The 19359-nt window shown below is 40.7% G+C and overlaps 1 protein-coding gene across 1 annotated transcript in view; it reads right to left on the bottom strand.

The window, feature by feature from the left end:
* LOC108784678 (N-acylethanolamine-hydrolyzing acid amidase-like) overlaps positions 1-18371 on the bottom strand; it is a 21464-nt gene extending 3093 nt beyond the window's left edge. Inside the window, exons 1-9 of the mRNA XM_018553548.1 lie at positions 18196-18371; positions 15237-15404; positions 13197-13332; positions 12528-12618; positions 10128-10204; positions 7396-7568; positions 5807-5869; positions 1503-1569; positions 767-795 (exon numbers count right to left, since the gene is read on the bottom strand). Coding sequence (XP_018409050.1) covers positions 767-795; positions 1503-1569; positions 5807-5869; positions 7396-7568; positions 10128-10204; positions 12528-12618; positions 13197-13332; positions 15237-15404; positions 18196-18371 — 980 coding nt within the window. The remainder of the gene's footprint in view (positions 1-766; positions 796-1502; positions 1570-5806; positions 5870-7395; positions 7569-10127; positions 10205-12527; positions 12619-13196; positions 13333-15236; positions 15405-18195) is intronic.
* Between the last annotated feature and the right edge of the window lie 988 nt (positions 18372-19359).

The following is a 19359-nucleotide window of genomic DNA, read 5'->3' as shown; positions in this document are numbered from 1 at the left end:
CTTAAATATTAGGAACAGCTAATAATAACCTTGGAGACTGATTCTGACAGGATGTCAGAATCAGATCTCACTAAAGGTGTCTGATCCTACTCAGACGATCAGAAGTGATACATTTCAAGCACAGAGATACATTGTAATATTCCTGTGCCTGAAATGTATCATAAACATCGGGCCAGTCTATGGAGCTGTCAAAACAAATAGCAGAGAGGTGCTACGATATCTTCAGCTGTCAAATACCGGATCACTATTTAGCGATCTGGTATTTGTATGTAACGGCTTCATTCCTTCATTAATGAAAGAAAGAAGCTTTTACAAAAGCTTAACTATTTCATTAATGAATGCCTCAATACTGAGGCATTAATTAATGAATGGTAACCGCTGAAAATCAGAGGTTACCGGCATTACAGAACCTTAAATAACTGGTTACATACAGTGTACATGGCCAGTCACATAGGCACTTTGTGGCGGGACGTACAGTGTACATCTACCGTCACGAAGGGGTTAACCCTTGCAGTGGGGCTACACGTCCTATACACAGTGTATTGGATGTGAATACTCAAGGATCCTTAGACCGCTGCAGCGGAGGGGAAGCGAGGATGGAAGGACCACTCTAATAGCAAGTCAGCTCTGAGGATTGGGTGAGTATGCAGTTGGGGGGTGGGGGGGGGGATTTAGTGCACAGCAAGGGTTAATAAAAGTTTTGCCTCTTAGCATGATTTTTAAAGTTTATCAAAAACATTAGGAAGAGCATTTTATAGAGGCTCACCATTTTATCACTCCGAAGGTTGACAGGACCTACATGAATAAGAACAAATGATTTTATATGAGAAATTGAGAATTATTCACAGATTTACAGCATGCACCTTAGGGTAGGGAACCACTCTCAGTCCTAGCAGCTCTACAACAAAAACTATCAGGGCCAATTTACAGGCAGTGAAAGCTAATATATTGTAAAAGTACCAAGTGTGGGATGCTGCAACATGCTAGTCCCTTTCCTGCTACCTCCTGCCTGTTGCTATTGGCGAGTAGCGCCTGTCATTACAGTACGGATTAGCAGGAGCAGGTTGGAGGCAGGTAGGCCGAACTTTGACAAGAAGTGTTAAAACGAGTTTGATACAACAGTATCCATTTTTGGCTTCCCCGTGGAGTTTGATGGCACACCAAAAGCTAGGCTCAGACACCAATTGGCACCTGCATTGTACTGCCATAAGCTCTTTAGCTCCTTAATAAAATTGATTGGTTTACTTTTTGTATGATTGTGCTCATATGATGCAACTCCCTAAAATCAAAAACTCATCCAGAGCTTAAGCTGTTACAGGAACCACAAAGAAGTTTGCTATTACTAGTGTTTAATTGAATTGGAACACCACTTGAGCTGTCCTCCTATCCACGGGCTGGACTAATGTAAACGCTAGAAGACAGCTCAGTTACATAAAAAGCAGTAAAAAAAAACACATAAAAATTCTGTAGGCATGCTACGTATAATGTAAACATCAACCAACCTTGTATAAAGAATCTTTGTTAATATTTTCTTGTCCTGTTGAATTCATTGCCTGGGTAGCAAAGTGCCTTTGGTGAAAAAAGAAAGGCTTATTTACAAATTAGTCTTTTCGTTGGATAACTGCAAAATGTTTACTGTGTTAGAAGGTAGTCCCACTTTTGTTAAAAATTGATACCACATAAATAACTGCTACATAAACTATTGTGTATGAGACGACACAAGGAACAACAAAGCTGCACAACATGGCCTTCCACTGCAGTGTTTATTGGGAACTTGAACTCTCCCATCACCAATTCCTGACATGTTTCGACCTCTACAGGGTTTAATCATAGGATTTCAAGCACAAAACAGACATTTGTCCACTACAGAACTTCACGTTGATATGAGGCAAATGAAGAAAAATAAAAAAGGCAGTTTGAGTGAGAGCAGTAGAAGGTCTTATGGGCAGCAAGCTAATGATAGAGGTCACCTGCTTTGTAGACTTTAATATCCAGGTTTACTGTGAAGTTAAAATGAAAATGAGGGAAGAAAGGGACACTCCTGTCATTTGAGATGGTGAAAATATGAACAAACTGTTTAATTAATTATCATTACAGCCATGTCTGCGTGCATTAAAAAGGGTGGAAGCTGAAAGACCTTGACTGAGGTAAGCCAACTTGGTTTATGGGCCTGGTGCTATATTCCCTAGCTTTACATTATATCTTCTTGTCAATCACTGTATATCTTTGATGTATGGGTCTACGGAGGTATCCATTTAAAAAAAAAAGGATTTGACATCCGAACAGAGAAGGAAAGATGGTATGTTAACTACTTCGATTAGATGACACGATTTTATTATCAAGGAAAAATTCTTAGGCAAGGAATCTAAAGCCTTGGTCTTATTTGGTACTGGTACTAGGAGGCAAAATTGGAAATATGCCAAAGTTGCCCTATTTGGGCCAGAGGCTTTTCCCACAAGTGTCTCTTAGAGAACAAAGAACGACCTTTGCAGATCAGCCACCAATCAGACTCATAGCTGCCTTAGAGCTTGAATGTTACCTCTCTGTCAGGGCAAGGAACTTAGTACTTTTTTTTTTATATTCGTAAAATGTTCTTTCACACCATAAGAGGAATAATTCTGCCTTAGCCAGGCATAAATATTTGAGTTGTGCTAATAGTGAAAGGCTAGAGGCTTTTGCTTAGGCACATTCCACTGATCTTATGAATAGTAGGCAAATTTTTTCTATGAGTGGCTGGATGTTTGCTGCTGTGACCTTCTTAAAGCGTATCTAAACCAAAAAGCAAAAATGTGAATTGCAGTGTAACAATTTTTAGATGTGGTGGCTGTATTCATTTTCTTGTTTTAGGCATTTCTTTCCTTTATTTTCACCTGGTGAATCGTGATCCGACTAGAAAGTCTGTTTTTCAACTTCCTTTAACAGATCAAGCTGTCCAGTAGAAGTGGCGGATAGAAGGTTGAGACAAACTATTTAATACTGACAGGGGGGATTACAATGGTCAGATTTTATTCACTTATATAAAAATTTTATCTCAAAAACGAGAAAAAAAAACCTGTTGCTGTAATTGCGTAAAAAGTGTTAGCTGGAGTTCGGCTGTAATTTGTTAGTCAATTCCATCTAAATCTACTAGTGCATTTAACACTACCTTCTCCACAGGTTGACAATTCTGCTGTCCAAAGGTGACTCCATTACTCATTTTTAGAGTGGAGCCTGATACAGGAAGCGTGTTACTGGCCGGTTCAGCAGGTGAAAATAAAAGTAAAAAAAAGGAAAACGAATGCAGCCACCACATTCAAGAATTGGTAAAATACAATATATTACATTTTTCTTTTGGGTTTAGATAAGCTTTAAGTTCAGTGCCCTGTTTTGTTAAAGTGCTTCTGACATACTATTTGTCCTCTTCCATATATGGAGAGGTGCCGGTGGCAGCAGTAATAACTCCCAGAGTCTGCAATTTTATTCTAGTTGGTTGGTATCTGTTACTTTATATATTAAAATTCCTTTTTTCCCCACACACTAGTCATGTTGTTTAGGAAATTTGATTATTGCTTCATTTCCTGGGGTTTTCAAAGTGAAGCAAACCACAGTACTTCTGGGAGCTTCTTTGCCAGTTCCTTGAATTATATTGTCATACTTGCTGCACGTGCTGTCTCTATCTGGGCTGTTTTATTTAAACGGACTATTCTAAAGGTGCCCATACACCTTGCAATTATCGGACGATTTTCGTATGCGATCGACTTTTTGGCCGATAATCGTATGTGTGCATTGCAGTGTCCGACCGACATTACTGTACAATCGCACGGCTTTTGACGGTCAAGCATGTTTGAAAACTTTGCTAGATCGTACGATTTTCGTAAAGGTTGCTGGAGTTTCCATCCGTCAAAAGTCGCATGATCTACACTGCGCTTACGAAAATACGGCAAATCATTTACCGCATTTCGTCCAGGTGCTTTTCGTTAATTACGGCTAAATTAATCTTGCGATCATCGGGGCAGGATGGGGCTGCCGTACGAAAATCGTACAACTATTCGATCATCGGACGAAAAGTTTCGTCCGATAATTGTAAGGTGTAGGGCACCTTAAGGCTACATATGAGTGGACAACATGTGACAAATTGCTTTGTATACATGTATAATTCAAAAGCACACATTCCCAACCTAAAATGGAACTTTGACCTGTAAAAAAATGCTACAAAATTAAGGCTTAACTCTAGGATTGCAGATGTGAGCATTTTTCAGAGATGTTAAGCCCATTAATATGTATTTAGAGTTTAAAATATAAGTATCTTCATGGATACCATCAGGGCCATCCCTACCTTTTATGCTGCCTTTTAAGCAAGGAAGGGAAACAGGGAGAAGGAGGGTGGAGGGTTGCCATGCTGCTGGTTTCCTCACCCAGGAGTGTGGGGGTGCTGCTGCTGGTTGGGGGGTGCTCCTGCTTGCCAGGCGTATGTGGTGCGATGGCCCATCCCATCCAGCTCACTGACATCACTGGTTACCAGGAGATCGGCGGGACCCCATCCAGAGAGTCTCGCTCAGCTCCATGGCAACCGATGACATCAGTGAGCTGGGCGTCAAGCCAGATAGAGCATCACAGGTTGCAAAGAGCTCTGCAACCTGGGACCCTGTGGCCCCCCTCTGCAGCCCCCCACATCTCCCCTTGCAGTGGTGCTACACTCTGCACTGCAAGGGTTAACTGCTTGTTAATGTCTGGGGGACCTTTACTTACCTTATCCCCGGTCCTGCAGGCTCCAAAACAGGTACTCACAGCCTCTTCCCCCCTATGTTCTGGCGGTCGGACGCCTGCCAACATAATCACATACAATGCAGGGCCCATAGTTTTGCATTATTAATGAAGAGAAGACGCAAAGGGACAGTCTAAGAGCCGGAGCAGAGGTGAGAGAGGTGACCACTGACTGCCATGGGACCGGGGATCAGGTAAGTAAAATTCCTTTACGTAGTTTCCATACACATTAAAAAGCAGTTAGCCCTTAAAGAACGCTGCCTGCAGCTGTTCTTTACCCTAGTACTGACTTACCATACCCTGTTTTACACTGTATCTCTATGTGGAATCAGTCAACTTGGAAGAGCTTTGCTTTACTCATTTCTGAGCTGCTCCCCTAATGACTGTTGTTCTAATGGGAAAATATTCAAGAAGCAGCAAGAGGTGCACAGATCCACACTTATGCAAACTAGAATTACATTTTCTAAGCATGTGACTCCTTTCTCGATATTTGATGCCTAGACTGTACACTGCACTGCGCATGGGCCACAGTCAGTTTACAAATAACAAAAAATAGCTGGCAATAAAATGTTTTTTTGCAGAAAAGACTTGTAAAGTTTCTTGTACCAAAACCTGATGGTAAATGTTCATTAATTTGAATTCAGGTCCACTTAAGGCTTGGTGCACACCTAGGTATTTCCAGATTCGCAAATTTTGTGCGCTTTTGTTTGCGCATTTCTTTCTTTAAAAACACATGTTTTTCCCTGCATAAAGATGTCTATGGGTCCAAAACCGTGCATCATCCCCCTGAAAATAGCTCCTGCATCTTTTTGCCCGACAGCGTTTTCGCATGCGCAAAACAACGCTAAGGTTTGAACAGTCGCCATTGACTTGCATTGAAATGTGTTCTTTGTGCGTAAAATCACTTAGGTGTGAGCCAGGCCTTAAGATTGCAAATTTTGAAAAACTTAAAACCACCCAAAATAAAACCTTAAACTGTTTTTCAGACCCATAATTTCTAAACTCTTAGTGTGAACAAATTATGCAGTTTTCTTTAACCAAGTCACAATGAGCATTTACATACATTCTGTTGTCATGGGCTGGGTGTGGAATCCCTCGGTCATAATTGGTTTGTATAAGGAACCATCTGCATATAAGAAACACACATAATGTTAGCCAATTAAAAAAATATAGAAAATAAGTGCCCAGAGCCGAGTAATGATTAAACCAACCTTCTGTTTCACATGATGCATATTTTGCATAGTGTATAACTATACAATATAGAAGGAATTCACCTTATAACGATATAAATTGCATGCAAAGCTCATATAGTTAGAGCAAAAGTACAAGCAGTTTGGTATCATATGTGTTCCATCCATTGCACTCTCAGTTATGTGTACTGGCTCAAGGTAAAGAAGTCATTGGCTACAGACACAAAGGTGTTGCAATTACAGCAACAGTGTAAGATTACCCCATGACATCACCGACTTTTATCTATAGATTATGGTTTCCTGTCATCATTCTGTCCAAGCAAGCATATTACTATGTTACAGCATATCACTGAGCAACAGGTGTGGAAAGCTGTAAAATAATGTAAATATAGGTACCAGTATTTTAAAATGCTCTTATAGGATCAAAATGGCAAACCCTTAGCAATCTTTTGTACCTCCTAACTTTCTGAGATGAAAAAGAGGGACACCTTCCAGCGCATAGTATTTAGGCAATGGACATACCCCTGTCACGCCCCCAGTTATGTAGACCATTCACATGACAAAAACATGTTTTTTTGTCACAATTACTTTTCCTTTATACTGGCTTTGTGAAATAGCACTGGATAATTAAAAAGTATGGTAATGGTTATAGTGCAGAATAACCTTTTTTTTAAATAGATATCTGTACCAAAAAAAAGGAAGAACGGAGGAGGAAAGTAGGACAGAAGGTTTTGATTCCAAATGCAGAACAGTCCCTCCAAATCAGAGACAGGAGGTATCATCTTATGAGAGAGTTTATACATTTCCCCACACAATCACATTAGGGAGACCCCATCATGTTCTTCAAACAAATTGTACCTGAAGTTCTCTGCTAGAGGAGAGCCATTATACTCACCTTTCCCGTGGCTTGTATCTCCTTCCATGTCTCCATTTTATCACTGCAGTCTGTCAATCTCTTTTGCACTTATTTCCAGAAGTTTCGGATGCCAGTGTTTGTCCACTACATGCCATACTAATCGATTTTGAAAATAATCGTTAGCTGCAGCTCTAATGCCATGGCTCCTTCCTTCAACCCCTACTAGATGGCTGAGATGAGGAGGTTAGATGAAGGAGCCACAGTGCACAGGGGGTAATTAACGGGCATCCAACAGTCCCAGGAGAGTCAAATACCGAATGGAGACTGTCAGAGTCTGCACAGCTGGAATGGAGGGAAGTTAGGAGACACAGGCTAATGAAGATTAGAGATTAGAATGAAGATTAGATGAGATTAGAATAATTGGTCTTCTCTTACATGGACCTTTTAGGTATGATTTTTATGAAAGAATAATAGGGTCTCTTTAATAGTAAGATTTATTTAAACACTATAGATTTTGTAAAATGCAGTACAGTGCAATTTTAATATGCATGACATTTTAAGATATAGTGCAGCAAAAATAAACAGACTTAAAATATTACAACTCACCTTCCATCAGAGGCATTTAAATTTAAAGTATCAGCCAATCCATCTCTGTCTCTAGTAATAGCAACACCCTCTCCTGGCTTTGTACCGGCAACAGTAAGGTATATTTCAGCAGTGATTTCAGTATCTGATAGCTGTTCAACTGCTGAGTCAAAATCTGGGGCATTGTTCAAGGTCTGTGGAATAACGAAATTGTAACTTAAACAGGAATATCTGAATTATAGAGAATGCAGGCCCCAAATCATTCTTCAAATAATTAAGGCCATTCAGACCAGTTTAGACCTAATCTGTAGTTAAAGGAGAACTATGGGGTCAGGGCTTTTCCCCATAGTTCTCCTAAGGGTAACCGGAGGACACAAACTAGCGTCCTCCCATCACCCTAAGCTCAGTATACCGCGAGCTACAGCTCGCGGTATACTGAGACGCCACAGCCGGAACGGATCCCGACACACTGTCTGGATACACCCAGCTGCGTGAGTGACAGCTGGCTCTGCCTATCCAGAGGCAGAGCCAGCTGTACCCGCCCCCTCCAGTCAGCGCTGGAGGATTAGACAGGGGAGGGGGGAATCCCTGCAGGGAGCCGTGAGTGACAGTCACAGCTCTCTGCACGGATAGATTGAGAAGTGAGCGAGCAACGGTATGTGTTCGCTCACTTCCCGATCTACTGAGCCATCCTGTGACAGTCTCATTGTCACAGGCCCACTCAGATTATGAGGCTGAGTGAAAATCACTTGCCTCATAATTCTCCTTTAATTACCTCATGAGTTAAAAAAAGCTCCAATAGTGATTGAATGACCACAGTGAAATATACTGAAAAATTTAAATTGTGCTATACACTTCCTAGAATTTGCTAAATGCCAAATATCTTGGACTTAAAAACAGCTGGTTTAACTGGAGGCTTAAAATACTGGGCTCCCTTCAGTCTTGGTCACATTGATAAAAAAAATGGTTAGGTGTCCTCTGCTAAAGGGGAGGATCTGCTATTAAGAACTGTGCACCGGCAAAAAATTTGTTTACTTTCGTTTCATTTGGATTTTGCGTAATTTTGTTTTTCAGGATTTGGATCAATTTGTTTCGGCATTCGAAATTCGTTAGCGGTAGTCTGTACGAATGTTCGTTTGTTGGACAAAATTTATTTGCAGCAAAGTGACATTAGAGACATTTTTTTTTACAGTCTGCAGAAGAGGAAAAAAAAAAGTGTGAGGTTCCGGGAAGCCGGCTCCATGCTGTTTGGCTGGCTTGATGCTGATTGGCCGGAAAGGCAGCTTCCCGGCCAATCAAAATGGAGCCGGCCAAACAGCATGGAGCCGGCTTCTCGGCCAATCAGAAAGCCGCGTGGCGGGTCATTGCTCAACGCCTGGCTTCCTTATTGGCCGGGGAGCCGGCTCCATGTTCCCTTGCGGCACTGCTGGTCAGAGGAAATCTCTCTCTGACTGGAAGTTCCAGTATAGGGGAAGGTATCAGAGCATTTGGACGAATACCCGGTATCGGCACCAATACTAGTATCGGTATCGGTGCATCCCTACTCCTTACTATTTTTAACTTACTTTTAACTATTTTTTTGGTGAAGACCTTTGTGCAGATTCCAGGCTACTCTAAGTAATTTGAAAGTAGAGGGACTTATTAACATACAATGCTTCTAAGTCTTTAACCCTTTGTAAAGACAGACAGTGTTTAATATGAGTTCACAAGTGATAATGATATCTGCCAGCAGAGTATAGACTGGGTTAATTAGAGTAACAAATCTTCCCACGGCCCCATTTCTTAACAATACATAGGGGGGAGGGAGCTGTGAAGATTTTTAAGCAAGAAAAGAACACCTAAAAATGTAAGCAGCATTTTTTTAACCTTTTTTTAAAGTTATCCAATGCAAATGGAACAATGTAACACATTTAAAGTAGGTGTTATCCCAATTTGGCTGCAAAAGGGGAAATACACATTAGGGCACCTAAAATACCTGAAGTGACACAGCCGCTCTACTGAAATGTGCACTGCCCTCACCTATATCAAAGGGGGGGGCGGGGGTCCTAAAGGGAGGATGGGCTCCTGATGTGAAGGCTTGTACATTGGAAGTACTCCAAACTTTTAAAGATTTTTTTTTTTTTAATTAACTACTCACACACGGCAAAGGTTAGGTGCTTGTTTTGGTATAGGAAAGAAAATATACTCACCTAATCCTTGGTCCCAACTGGTTTTTAAAGCAGCCTCCCACAGCCTCTTTTCCCCCGGGCTCCAGTGGTCTAAGGACCCGTAACATCACCACTTCTAATGCCGGTCCATTAGACGTGAGGACACCGAGTGACAGACCACAGCCGGAGTGGAGGGTGAGTTGAGTGGTCACTTCCGCGGGACCAAAGATCAGGTGAGTATATTTAGTTTTGCTTCTAGACAAAACGAGCAGCTAACCCTTGCAGTGCAGTGGTAGCCCAGCTGCAAGGGTTAATTAAAAAAACAAACACCTAGAGTTCTTCTTTAACTCAACCTTTATTTAGCGACACAATCAGGAATCCACTTTGTTCAGCAGGGCAGCAGTGCAGGAAAAGGTGTATATCTATATAGATCGCTAATTATCGCATTCATTGCTGAAGTTACAGACAGCATGATGATAATAATCACTGTGGCATTAATGAATATTTTCCTGGGCATATAGTTGACGAAATTCATTTTTCATAAACATATTTACTGCTGTACTGAAAGTGCTTAAGTACATTTGTACTGAACCACATTAAGCTTACATTTCGGATGAGCCAGCTGACAGGATATCTCTGTAGTAAAAGAGAAAGTGCATTCTTCCACAGGTAGTGATTATCCTCTGTAAGGAAAAGGTAACATTTAAACATTTTGGATGGTGCACATTTCTTATCATCACATTACACATTATTCTTCTGCAGGCTGATTTTTTTTTTTTTGGGCAAAGCAACAGAATCACTTTTACAACAAATGCTTGTAACCCTTTCGCTGACATTGACGTAAGCTTTACGTCAGCGGGAGCAGGGACCTGTTAACAGCTATAGAAAACGGTAACTTGTTTAGATTCTTGATGCTGACTGTTGTCTTCGTTTTAGAAACTATTCACATGGCCGTAAAGCTGCTCGATCACTTCTAGAGCTGGCAGAACCACCTCCTCACGTGACCAACCCCCCTTCCTTCCCTGCCATGTATCCTGGGCTTCACTGCACCTTTTGGGAGTCTAGGACATCCATGGCGGGTATCAGTGGGGACAGCGGAGGACAATCAGCAAACATCCCTTCATTGATCAGCCCTGCTGGGAATTAAACCACCTATGTATGAAAACATTTATTGCATCACACCTATTAGGTGCTATCAAGCATGCTAGAGTGAGAACAATAATTCTAGGGCCCTCATTCATTGTTAACTCTCAATTGATGACCTGTAAAGGGTTTTAAACATCACCCATGGACAGTTTTGGATACCGCAGTGTGATGTAATTTTCTGGGCACCTGCGATTTTAAAGGGTAATTCAACTTCTCCAGGTGAACTTGGGACAATGGAATTACCCCCTCCAATCTGCCCCCCCCTCTTCCCCCACTATACTTACCTTTGCCTTTCCAATGAGTGCTCACCATTTGCGAGTGAAACTCAAAATACAGATTGCAAAGTTGCGCCTCTGTTTATGGAGTATGGATAGTACACAGGCACCGCGGAGGGGAAGGAGTGTTCGGCCAAAGGTAAGTAGAGCAGGGAGGAAAAGGGAGCCAGATTGGAGGGAGTAATTCCATTTTCCCAAATTCGCCTTGGAAAGTGGAATTACTCTTTAAGGCTTGACATTTTGGCATCCATTTACTAGATGAAGCTTTGTCTTTTATGTTTTACCAAAATATTTGGTAATATATTGTCTTTGTGTTAAATAAAATTAACTTGGAGTATTTTCTACCTTAAATATGGGTTTGATATACCTGTGCGCTAATATCCCGTAACATAAAAATTTGCAACTACTACAGTTTTATTCTCCAGGATCTCTTCTTCAGGGAAATATGTGATAGGGGGAGTGTTAAGTAATGATCAGGCCTAAAATGTGCATTTGAATGTGTGCAAAAAAAACAAAACAGCTTTTGGCAGTGAAAACGTCAATGCTATCTGTGTCCCTGTAAAGGTGACTTCTCTCACATCTTGTTTTGTCTGACACCCATCAACTGGGCAGGAAGGCAATCAAAATCTTCCTATTGTAAACAAAGACAGCAGTTTATTAGAAATAATACATTCTTATCCCTGCCTGCCTCCACAATAGGAGATTTCGCCTCGCTTCTTGATTAGTCTGGCACTCATCCAAAGGACTTGACAAGTGAAGAAAGCTCCCAAAAAATTAAAATGTTCGCTCCCTGTGCAAAACTTAAAAATATATCATCATATATCTATACATCTATGATATCCCTTCTCTATTGGGGAAAAGCAATAGTGATCGGACAGTGTTTTACAAGCCTGTCCAATCAATTATCATTGTGCCGCCCCAATGGGGCATATAAGTTTATTTAGATAGAAGGTTTATATAGATTGTGTTCCCTATACCTTTTCCTATGGGCGTTTTTATATGTCTAGTTCCTATGCTGCCATCTAGTGGCCTTTGTGATATTGCACCTGTTTTTCTGTATGACAGTTGCTCTGTATGTAAGCCCCACCCTTCGTTTTGTTAGTTTTCCTGTGTCATGGCAACAGCTAACAGCCACATGTAATCAGGAGACATGTACTCTGCATAGTACGCTAGGAAAGGCATAATTTTTTGACCGCATAATACTGTAACCATCCATCTGCTGTTATCCTGTTATCTTCACGTTCAGAATAAAGCAACCTTTGTGGACGAACACGGTATTGGTGAGTTCAGCTATCTGACACGGATTGTCCGCAGTGATTGTATCTGCTTATACAGGCCAGGCTTAGAGGTCTCAGCAAGGGATAAATCGCTATCACAACAATCGGAGTCAGAATAATCATCCCAGAGGGTGTTGGGCTGGTGAGCACCTACTACTGACTCAGACATTAAGCCGTCACCCAATGTGGAAGAAATCAAATCATTCTTTTAATAAAAGATGTTTGTATGAAAATGCCTATTGCCAGTTTTAGTAGCATCATTGAAATAAATATATATCATAGAGAGAATACACATATGTAAAATTTACCTCTAGCATTTGCAGATATAGTAAATTTGTGGGGACTTTGCCCTGTGTAAAGACCAACCAGTCCTGGAAAGGTTGTTCCTGTGTACACAATCTGAATTGAACAACAAAATAATAGCAATTACAAAACAAGTACCAACATTGCTAGGGATTCTAAAACACACACAGCATTCTCTTGCATCATTTTCCATTCTTTCATTTTAGATGAAATAAACTAATCATATGCCCTTTTTTTACCTGAACACACCTGATGAAAATCGCTGTTTATCTGAGATCAACAATTCATGTAAAAAAAGTTCTGCCCAAGTAAATATCTATTATGGCAGAAAGACATGATTTATCACCCAACATGCACCGTAGGTGTCACAGTCCAGCAGATATGTTTAATAATAGATCTCAGCTGCGGGGCTGGCACTCAAGGGTTAAGGGGCTGGGTCAGTCAGACGGAACCCCAATACACTCAGTGCGAGGGGTTCCTGGAGCACACATGATATGAAGGTCATTTTGTATTTGTTATTTATATTGCTCCGATATTTTGACCGCACCATTAATTCCCAAAACATCCAATACCACTTTCCCGTTTTCCAGAATCTCAGGCTTACAGGTTACAAAAGTTCCCAGGTATGGTTATGCTTTGTAAAAGTTGTTCAGTTAATAGATCTTAAACTGTACCTGCCCATTCCTAATAAAATCCACATCAATCACAAGCTTTCTTAGCTTTCTTAGGTCTGTGTGAATGTACAAGTCCATGTTTCTTCCATGATAAATATATCCTTCTTCAGTTTCTGCTATTATACTTGTGCAGGCCCTAAACATGTTGGACAAACATTTGTGTTAACATTCCAATATAAAAAAGCTGTCAGCATTTGGAAAAAGTTACACAGTACTTCCCAAACGGTACTAAAATGTTAAAAGAATAACATAACATATACAATTGTTACACAAGCCATTTTGTAATTTAACTTTATTAAAAATTACCTTTTTATTTTAATCTGCAGCAGCTGTAATTTTCTAAAGCTGTTCAAAAAACACATTTTCTAAAATTCTAAATTGTATTTTCCACCTGACATCAGGCAATTATCTTTTTTATCATTGTCACTCTGGTGCTAGGAAATCATAATTTGTTTCCAGCAGCCTTTCTCCACCTTTTACCATGTAGGAATTATATTTATACAGTATATATTTTAAATAAAAGAATAAAAAATGTGGTGTGGTGCTAGCATGCTGCTTACACAGACATAGGTGCATCAAGCATTCTCAGTTATTATACTGTAACTAGTGGTTTAGCCACTAGGTAGGGGTGGTTGTTCTCTCTACATTAGTTAGGAGTTTAGAGGTAACAGGTTAATTGCTCCTAAAATAGGTATTAATGAAGCATGAGTTTTCAACTCCAGCCTTGCTTCTTGGGAGGAGTATACTTTTTGCTGGCAAACACATTGGTGTCAAAGATTGATGGTACCCTAAAAGAGGGTAGGCTATTCACCAGAAGTGTTGGGGGTGCACTGACCGTTTTTTTCCAATGCAGCCCCAACGCAAGACAAAGCATTTTGCCTGGTCTTCATTCACATCAGCACAACACACATGCATTGCGGTGGTGTGCGCTGAAAAAAAAGTACTGCATGCAGTACTTTTTTCAGCGCAGCGAGATGTAACATGATACAACTGCCTCACACCTTAATGTGCCCATAGAGCTTAATGAAGGGCCTGCTAAAATATCTCGAAACTGGTAGAGGGCCAGCCCTATCGCCTTCAGCTCTCTCCAGTTTGACGACTTGATTCGCCACGTGTGCTCCCAGGCAGTGGGCCCCCCACCCCCAGGCACTGGCATCCATCGTGACTATTAATGGTGCTGGCTGGCACCACTGCCTGCCTACTGAGAGGTTCCGACTCTCCATCCACCACAGCAGGGATTGATTGATCGCATCCATGATGTGGACTACTTTGTCTAGGTCTTCTTGTCGACCTCCCCAGAGCCTCAACAGCCAATTCGAATCTGTGGCGGCCTCGAATGGAATTCTGCCCAGGTAACTGTTGGGATGGCTGACGTCATCAGCCCCACTACTCTCATTACCAATCTGACCGAGACGTTGCTTAGCAACTTCAGTCTCAGTGTCTCTTCTAACAGCTAGGACCCTTTTTCTGCTGGTAATGCAATGGTCATTTCCTGGGTATTGATCCAATAACCTAGGAACCTCACCCCTGTGTAGCCGGAGGAAACACAAAACAACTGAATTGGGGTGGAAGGAAGTGCCTTTTTAATTAATGTGGTTGATGTGTTTCCTGTTGCAGGCAGGCGGAGCCTTCTCTCATTGGCTGTCCTGGAAGATGACTGGGGAAAGAAGCCCCATTGTTGGTGTCAGTAGAATAAAATAAACCCCATTGTTGGTGTCAGTGGGGTAAAATGAGCCCTATCATGGTGTCAGTGAGAGTAAAATAGGCCCCGAGTTGTTGGTGTCAATGGGAGCAAAATTAAAGTTAAAGTCCACCTTTAAAAAAATAATAAATGCACCCATATTAAGAGAAAATGTGCATTTAATATTTTCTTTGCATTGAAGCCAGCAAAGCATTGCGACTGTTAGCCAGGCCGATGGAACCTCAGAGGATTAAGGCCCAGTATTGGTTCCCATTTCTGCAACTACTACTGTTATGTTACTGCCCAAGTACTGATAACATATCTTATTTAATAAATGTGAAAACTTGGAAACAACTTACATAACAGTTTCATAGAAAAGGTTTATGAGGGTTACTTCAGACGTTTTTAAGCCAAGCGATTTGGCTATACCACGGATCTCCCCAGCGTATGGTTCATGAGCAATAAAGTCTAAGTAAATATCTGCCATAATATAATACATGTGTTTGGACCAATGATTTTTTATCACACTGGAAAATAAAAGGTGAAAATTACTACAACAACAAAAACAAAACATTACATTTGTAAGGCCATAAGTGGTTCATGTTTTAGCATAATTATTTTTACAAAGTTCTTTTGCTATCACTAAAAATAAACTATACTTTCCCTTTAAAATAAACTTTTCAGATTACTACGATACTGAGCAGAATTACAATGTAGGCACTTAATGGTGCATGCACATACCTTTACATGTCTTCTTCTTTGATCTTCGGTGTGCTAAAACATGCCAGTTCAGACACTTCCTTGTAGGGTTGAGCATTGGTTTGCCCCATCCTGCCTTCCATATGTTCCTATTAGTTCCTAAGGCTGCCCACCATAGTAAGGACCAATAGGAACATACAGTATGAGGTGGGCCAGCACTCAACAATACCAGGAAGATTTAAAGTTTATTTAAATACAAGAACACATTTCTAATCTATTGTATCTTACAGTACCTAGCTGTGATGGCAGTCAAAATATTTTTTTTTTGTACTTATAAAATAACAAAACACTTATAATTTTATATTTAACAGATCAGAAGGGAACAAATAAGATATAATTCTTAGGGTTTACATACATTTTAAAGGAGAGTAAAGGTATTGCCTTCACTGTGGTCCTGGAACGTGAACTGACAGGTCTAATTTAAAGGGAAGGCATTGTGTATTTTCAGTGATTATATACCTGAATTATTTGTAGTATTTGGGTTAAAGTCAACTTTTACCTTTTTACAAGCTTACTGTTTCTTATGTTTGTACTATTGTAATAAAAATAGAAATTGGAGCATGTAGAGGGAGTTTTCAGGGCTTAGTACAATTAATCTGTCTATGAACAACACTTGAGATAAGATATTGGTCGCACGGGAAGTGCATTGTTTTAAGTGAGCAGACTGACTCATAGGGGTTGATTTACTAACCTTATAAACACGCCATGAACAAGTATACACCTCTATAGTGTGTTCCCTCCCAGCATGATCTATGGGTGGAATCTAGACACCTTTGTAGTGTGTACACACCCAGCAGGTGTGTTGTGCAAAGCCCTGCATGAATTGCAAGGTGATGTTGTGTAAATTAGCTCTACGTTGTGTTGCTTGCGTTGATGAATGCAGGAATGTAAATGCATGAGCTAACCATTTTTGTCTAAACTGTGAAGCAGCATTATATATGAATCATGTGCATGATTTTTCCATATATGGCATTAGTGGAAATACGCTTTTAGAGACCTGCATGCCGCTATTAGAGCGGCGTGTAGCCTATGGCGCATGCTACATGATGCGCACGTACGTAAATACTAAAAACGCGTCATAACGGCGTGAAAATGTGACACGTTGCTCGTGTTTGGTTGATAAATACGTTTTGCTGTGTAAAAATGCACACGCACCTGGTGCGTGTGTGTGTTTAGGTTAGTAAATCACCCCCATAGACTTGCAATGTGCACTTACCAACTATACGTAGAAAGTTTTAAAAATATTATATATATTAATAAGATTATTCACTGATCTCTTTTATATGTTTATCTATTAACTATTGAAAAGACTGAACATTCCTTTTGGCATTAATCATAGCTTCATACATAGCTTCATACGAGCAAAAATATGTAAATAATCTTCTTTCATACTTAAAGTGACACTAAACTCATGAGTTAAAAGAGAACTATGGGGTAAGTGTTTTTTCCCATAGTTCTCTTAAGGGTCATGGGTCCTCCCGTCACCTAAAGCTCAGTATATCGCACGCTACAGCTCGTGATATAATGAGACCACCGCAGCCGGGATGGATCCCAAGAATTCTGTCGAGATCCACCCAGCTGCGTGAATGGCAGCTGCCTCTGCCTATCTAGAGGCATAGCCAGCTATGCACGCCCCCCACGCTACTTTTATTCCCCATGGTGCCTGTGTGTGTGTTGTAAAGTAGCCACCGCCCCAAGCTCACTCCCACGGTGGACTACAATCTCACATTTAGTTTACTAATTTCTATTGAGATTGTAGTCCATGATCGAGCTTGGAGCGTTGGATACTTTACAACACACACAGGAACCATGGGGAACAAAAGGAGAAAATACAGTGTCAGCATGAATTCAGAGATGATTTGAGGATCTACAGCTGAGTGATACACAAATAAGATACACTTTTGTTAATAGGGTACTTGAATGCATTTTTAAGAGTCCTTAAAGAGTCCTCCTGAGTTTAGTGTCACATTCACCTTTGGAAATATCCTAGAAACACGATTACTAATTATTCACTTTGGGTGTAACATTTTTATATTCCAATATTCAGCATAAATCGGGTTTACTGGCAATTTTAAATTGTTTAAATCACATCCTCTTTTGCCAGACATACTTCTGATACATCATCTACAGTATTAACTTCTTAGGACACATATCAATTTAAAACTAAAGCGATGGGCATCAAATTTGTCCCAGCTATGCAAAATTAACCATGGGGTATCTATCCCAATCTGAATGCCTAACAGGCATGTGAGAGACAGGGAGTACATATAATGCACGTTGATTATTTGATCTCTGTCACATGTGAGGACAACGTACTAAAAAACCAATTTAAATCTCTTATGTTTAGCTCTCAAAGTATCCTGTAATAAAAATAAGTACCTATTGTTTATATTTGTACAGCACTCAAGTCAGTATATAAACTAATACATAAATAAATATATTAATAAATAAATGTCCATATGTGACAAATTATCTGTAATTACAATAATCTACATAGTAATGTCGGTGTACCATTATATTATAAATTTGACTGATATTGTTGGCAAACTCAACAGTTACCTCAATAAATTATTCATATACTGATGTAGTTCGGTAAAATTATACTGCTCAATAACTGGCTTCCAGCGTTCTTCAGGAGGCAGGTCCAAGCTGATATTATAACGAGGGGCTGCATAGTCAGACGTGTAGGCGAGAGAACAGGACCCCAGGAGCAGCAACACCCGTAGCCAAGCCATGTGCGACCTAGGAAAATGAATCTCGGTAGAGACACAGTCAACCCTGGAGAACTGTACAACTAGTTATTTTGCACACAGTTGTGTAGGAGGTCGCTGTTTACATGATCAAAGTCCGAGCATCAAATGTTGACAGAAGGGATTCAGCTAATAGAAATAGAGTAAGGCCTAGGTTTTGTCTTGAGGGTTGACTCTAAAGCCTAGAGCTGACTTACAACCTAAAAATAAACCAACCACTTTGATGGGAATTTATGATTATTGTTTTTGGTGGTTCCTGGATTAGAGCTAGCCAAGGGCCACCAGATTTACAGCAACAACATTTACCATCAACTGTGTAGTGTATTTACCTGAATGTTTCCTTCTTTAAAGTTTATATATATATTTTTTAGCTTTGCTTATCTGAGTCTAATTCATCAATTTAAAAATAAAGGGTTTTAACCACTTCACTTAACGCACGAGCAGAAAAAAACGGCAACATGTAAATGGCCGGTAACGGCTGTTACACATACAAGCAATCAGCGGCTCTATAGCCATCTGATCGCTTGCATGTGCTGCCCTGCACGCACCCCCTCCCGCAGTGCCGCCGTCTCTCTGTCCCCCCTCATGCACCCTCACCTTCAATACAGGGCTCCGCTGCCCCATCTGCGGCCCGTGACCGGCTCAGGAGGGTGTCAGGAGATCAACATTTTCCTTGCTGATCTCTTAGGGCAGGGGTCAGCAGGAGCATGGGAGGGAAATCAGCATCTTCCTCCTTGCTGATCTCCTCTCTGACGTCTGAATGCGGAAATTATGTGTATTACATCACTTCCGCATTCAGCTGTCATTTCTCTGGCTGCTACAGCCAGAGAAGAAGCTGGTGAAGAAGATCTCTGCTTCATCAGCTTCTTTGGGGGTCCCCAGAAGACATTAGGGATCTTAGAGACCCCTGTCTCCTTAAAGAGGACCTGTCAGTGTGCCTGTGCTATCACATAGGGGGATTGTTATCCCCCTA

The sequence above is a fragment of the Nanorana parkeri genome, unplaced genomic scaffold, assembly GCF_000935625.1.
Source record: "Nanorana parkeri isolate BGI_ZX_2015 unplaced genomic scaffold, ASM93562v1 scaffold124, whole genome shotgun sequence".
NCBI lineage: Eukaryota > Metazoa > Chordata > Amphibia > Anura > Dicroglossidae > Nanorana > Nanorana parkeri.
The sequence above is the reverse complement of the archived record's forward strand: the minus strand, read 5'-3'. Positions and strand labels throughout refer to the sequence as shown.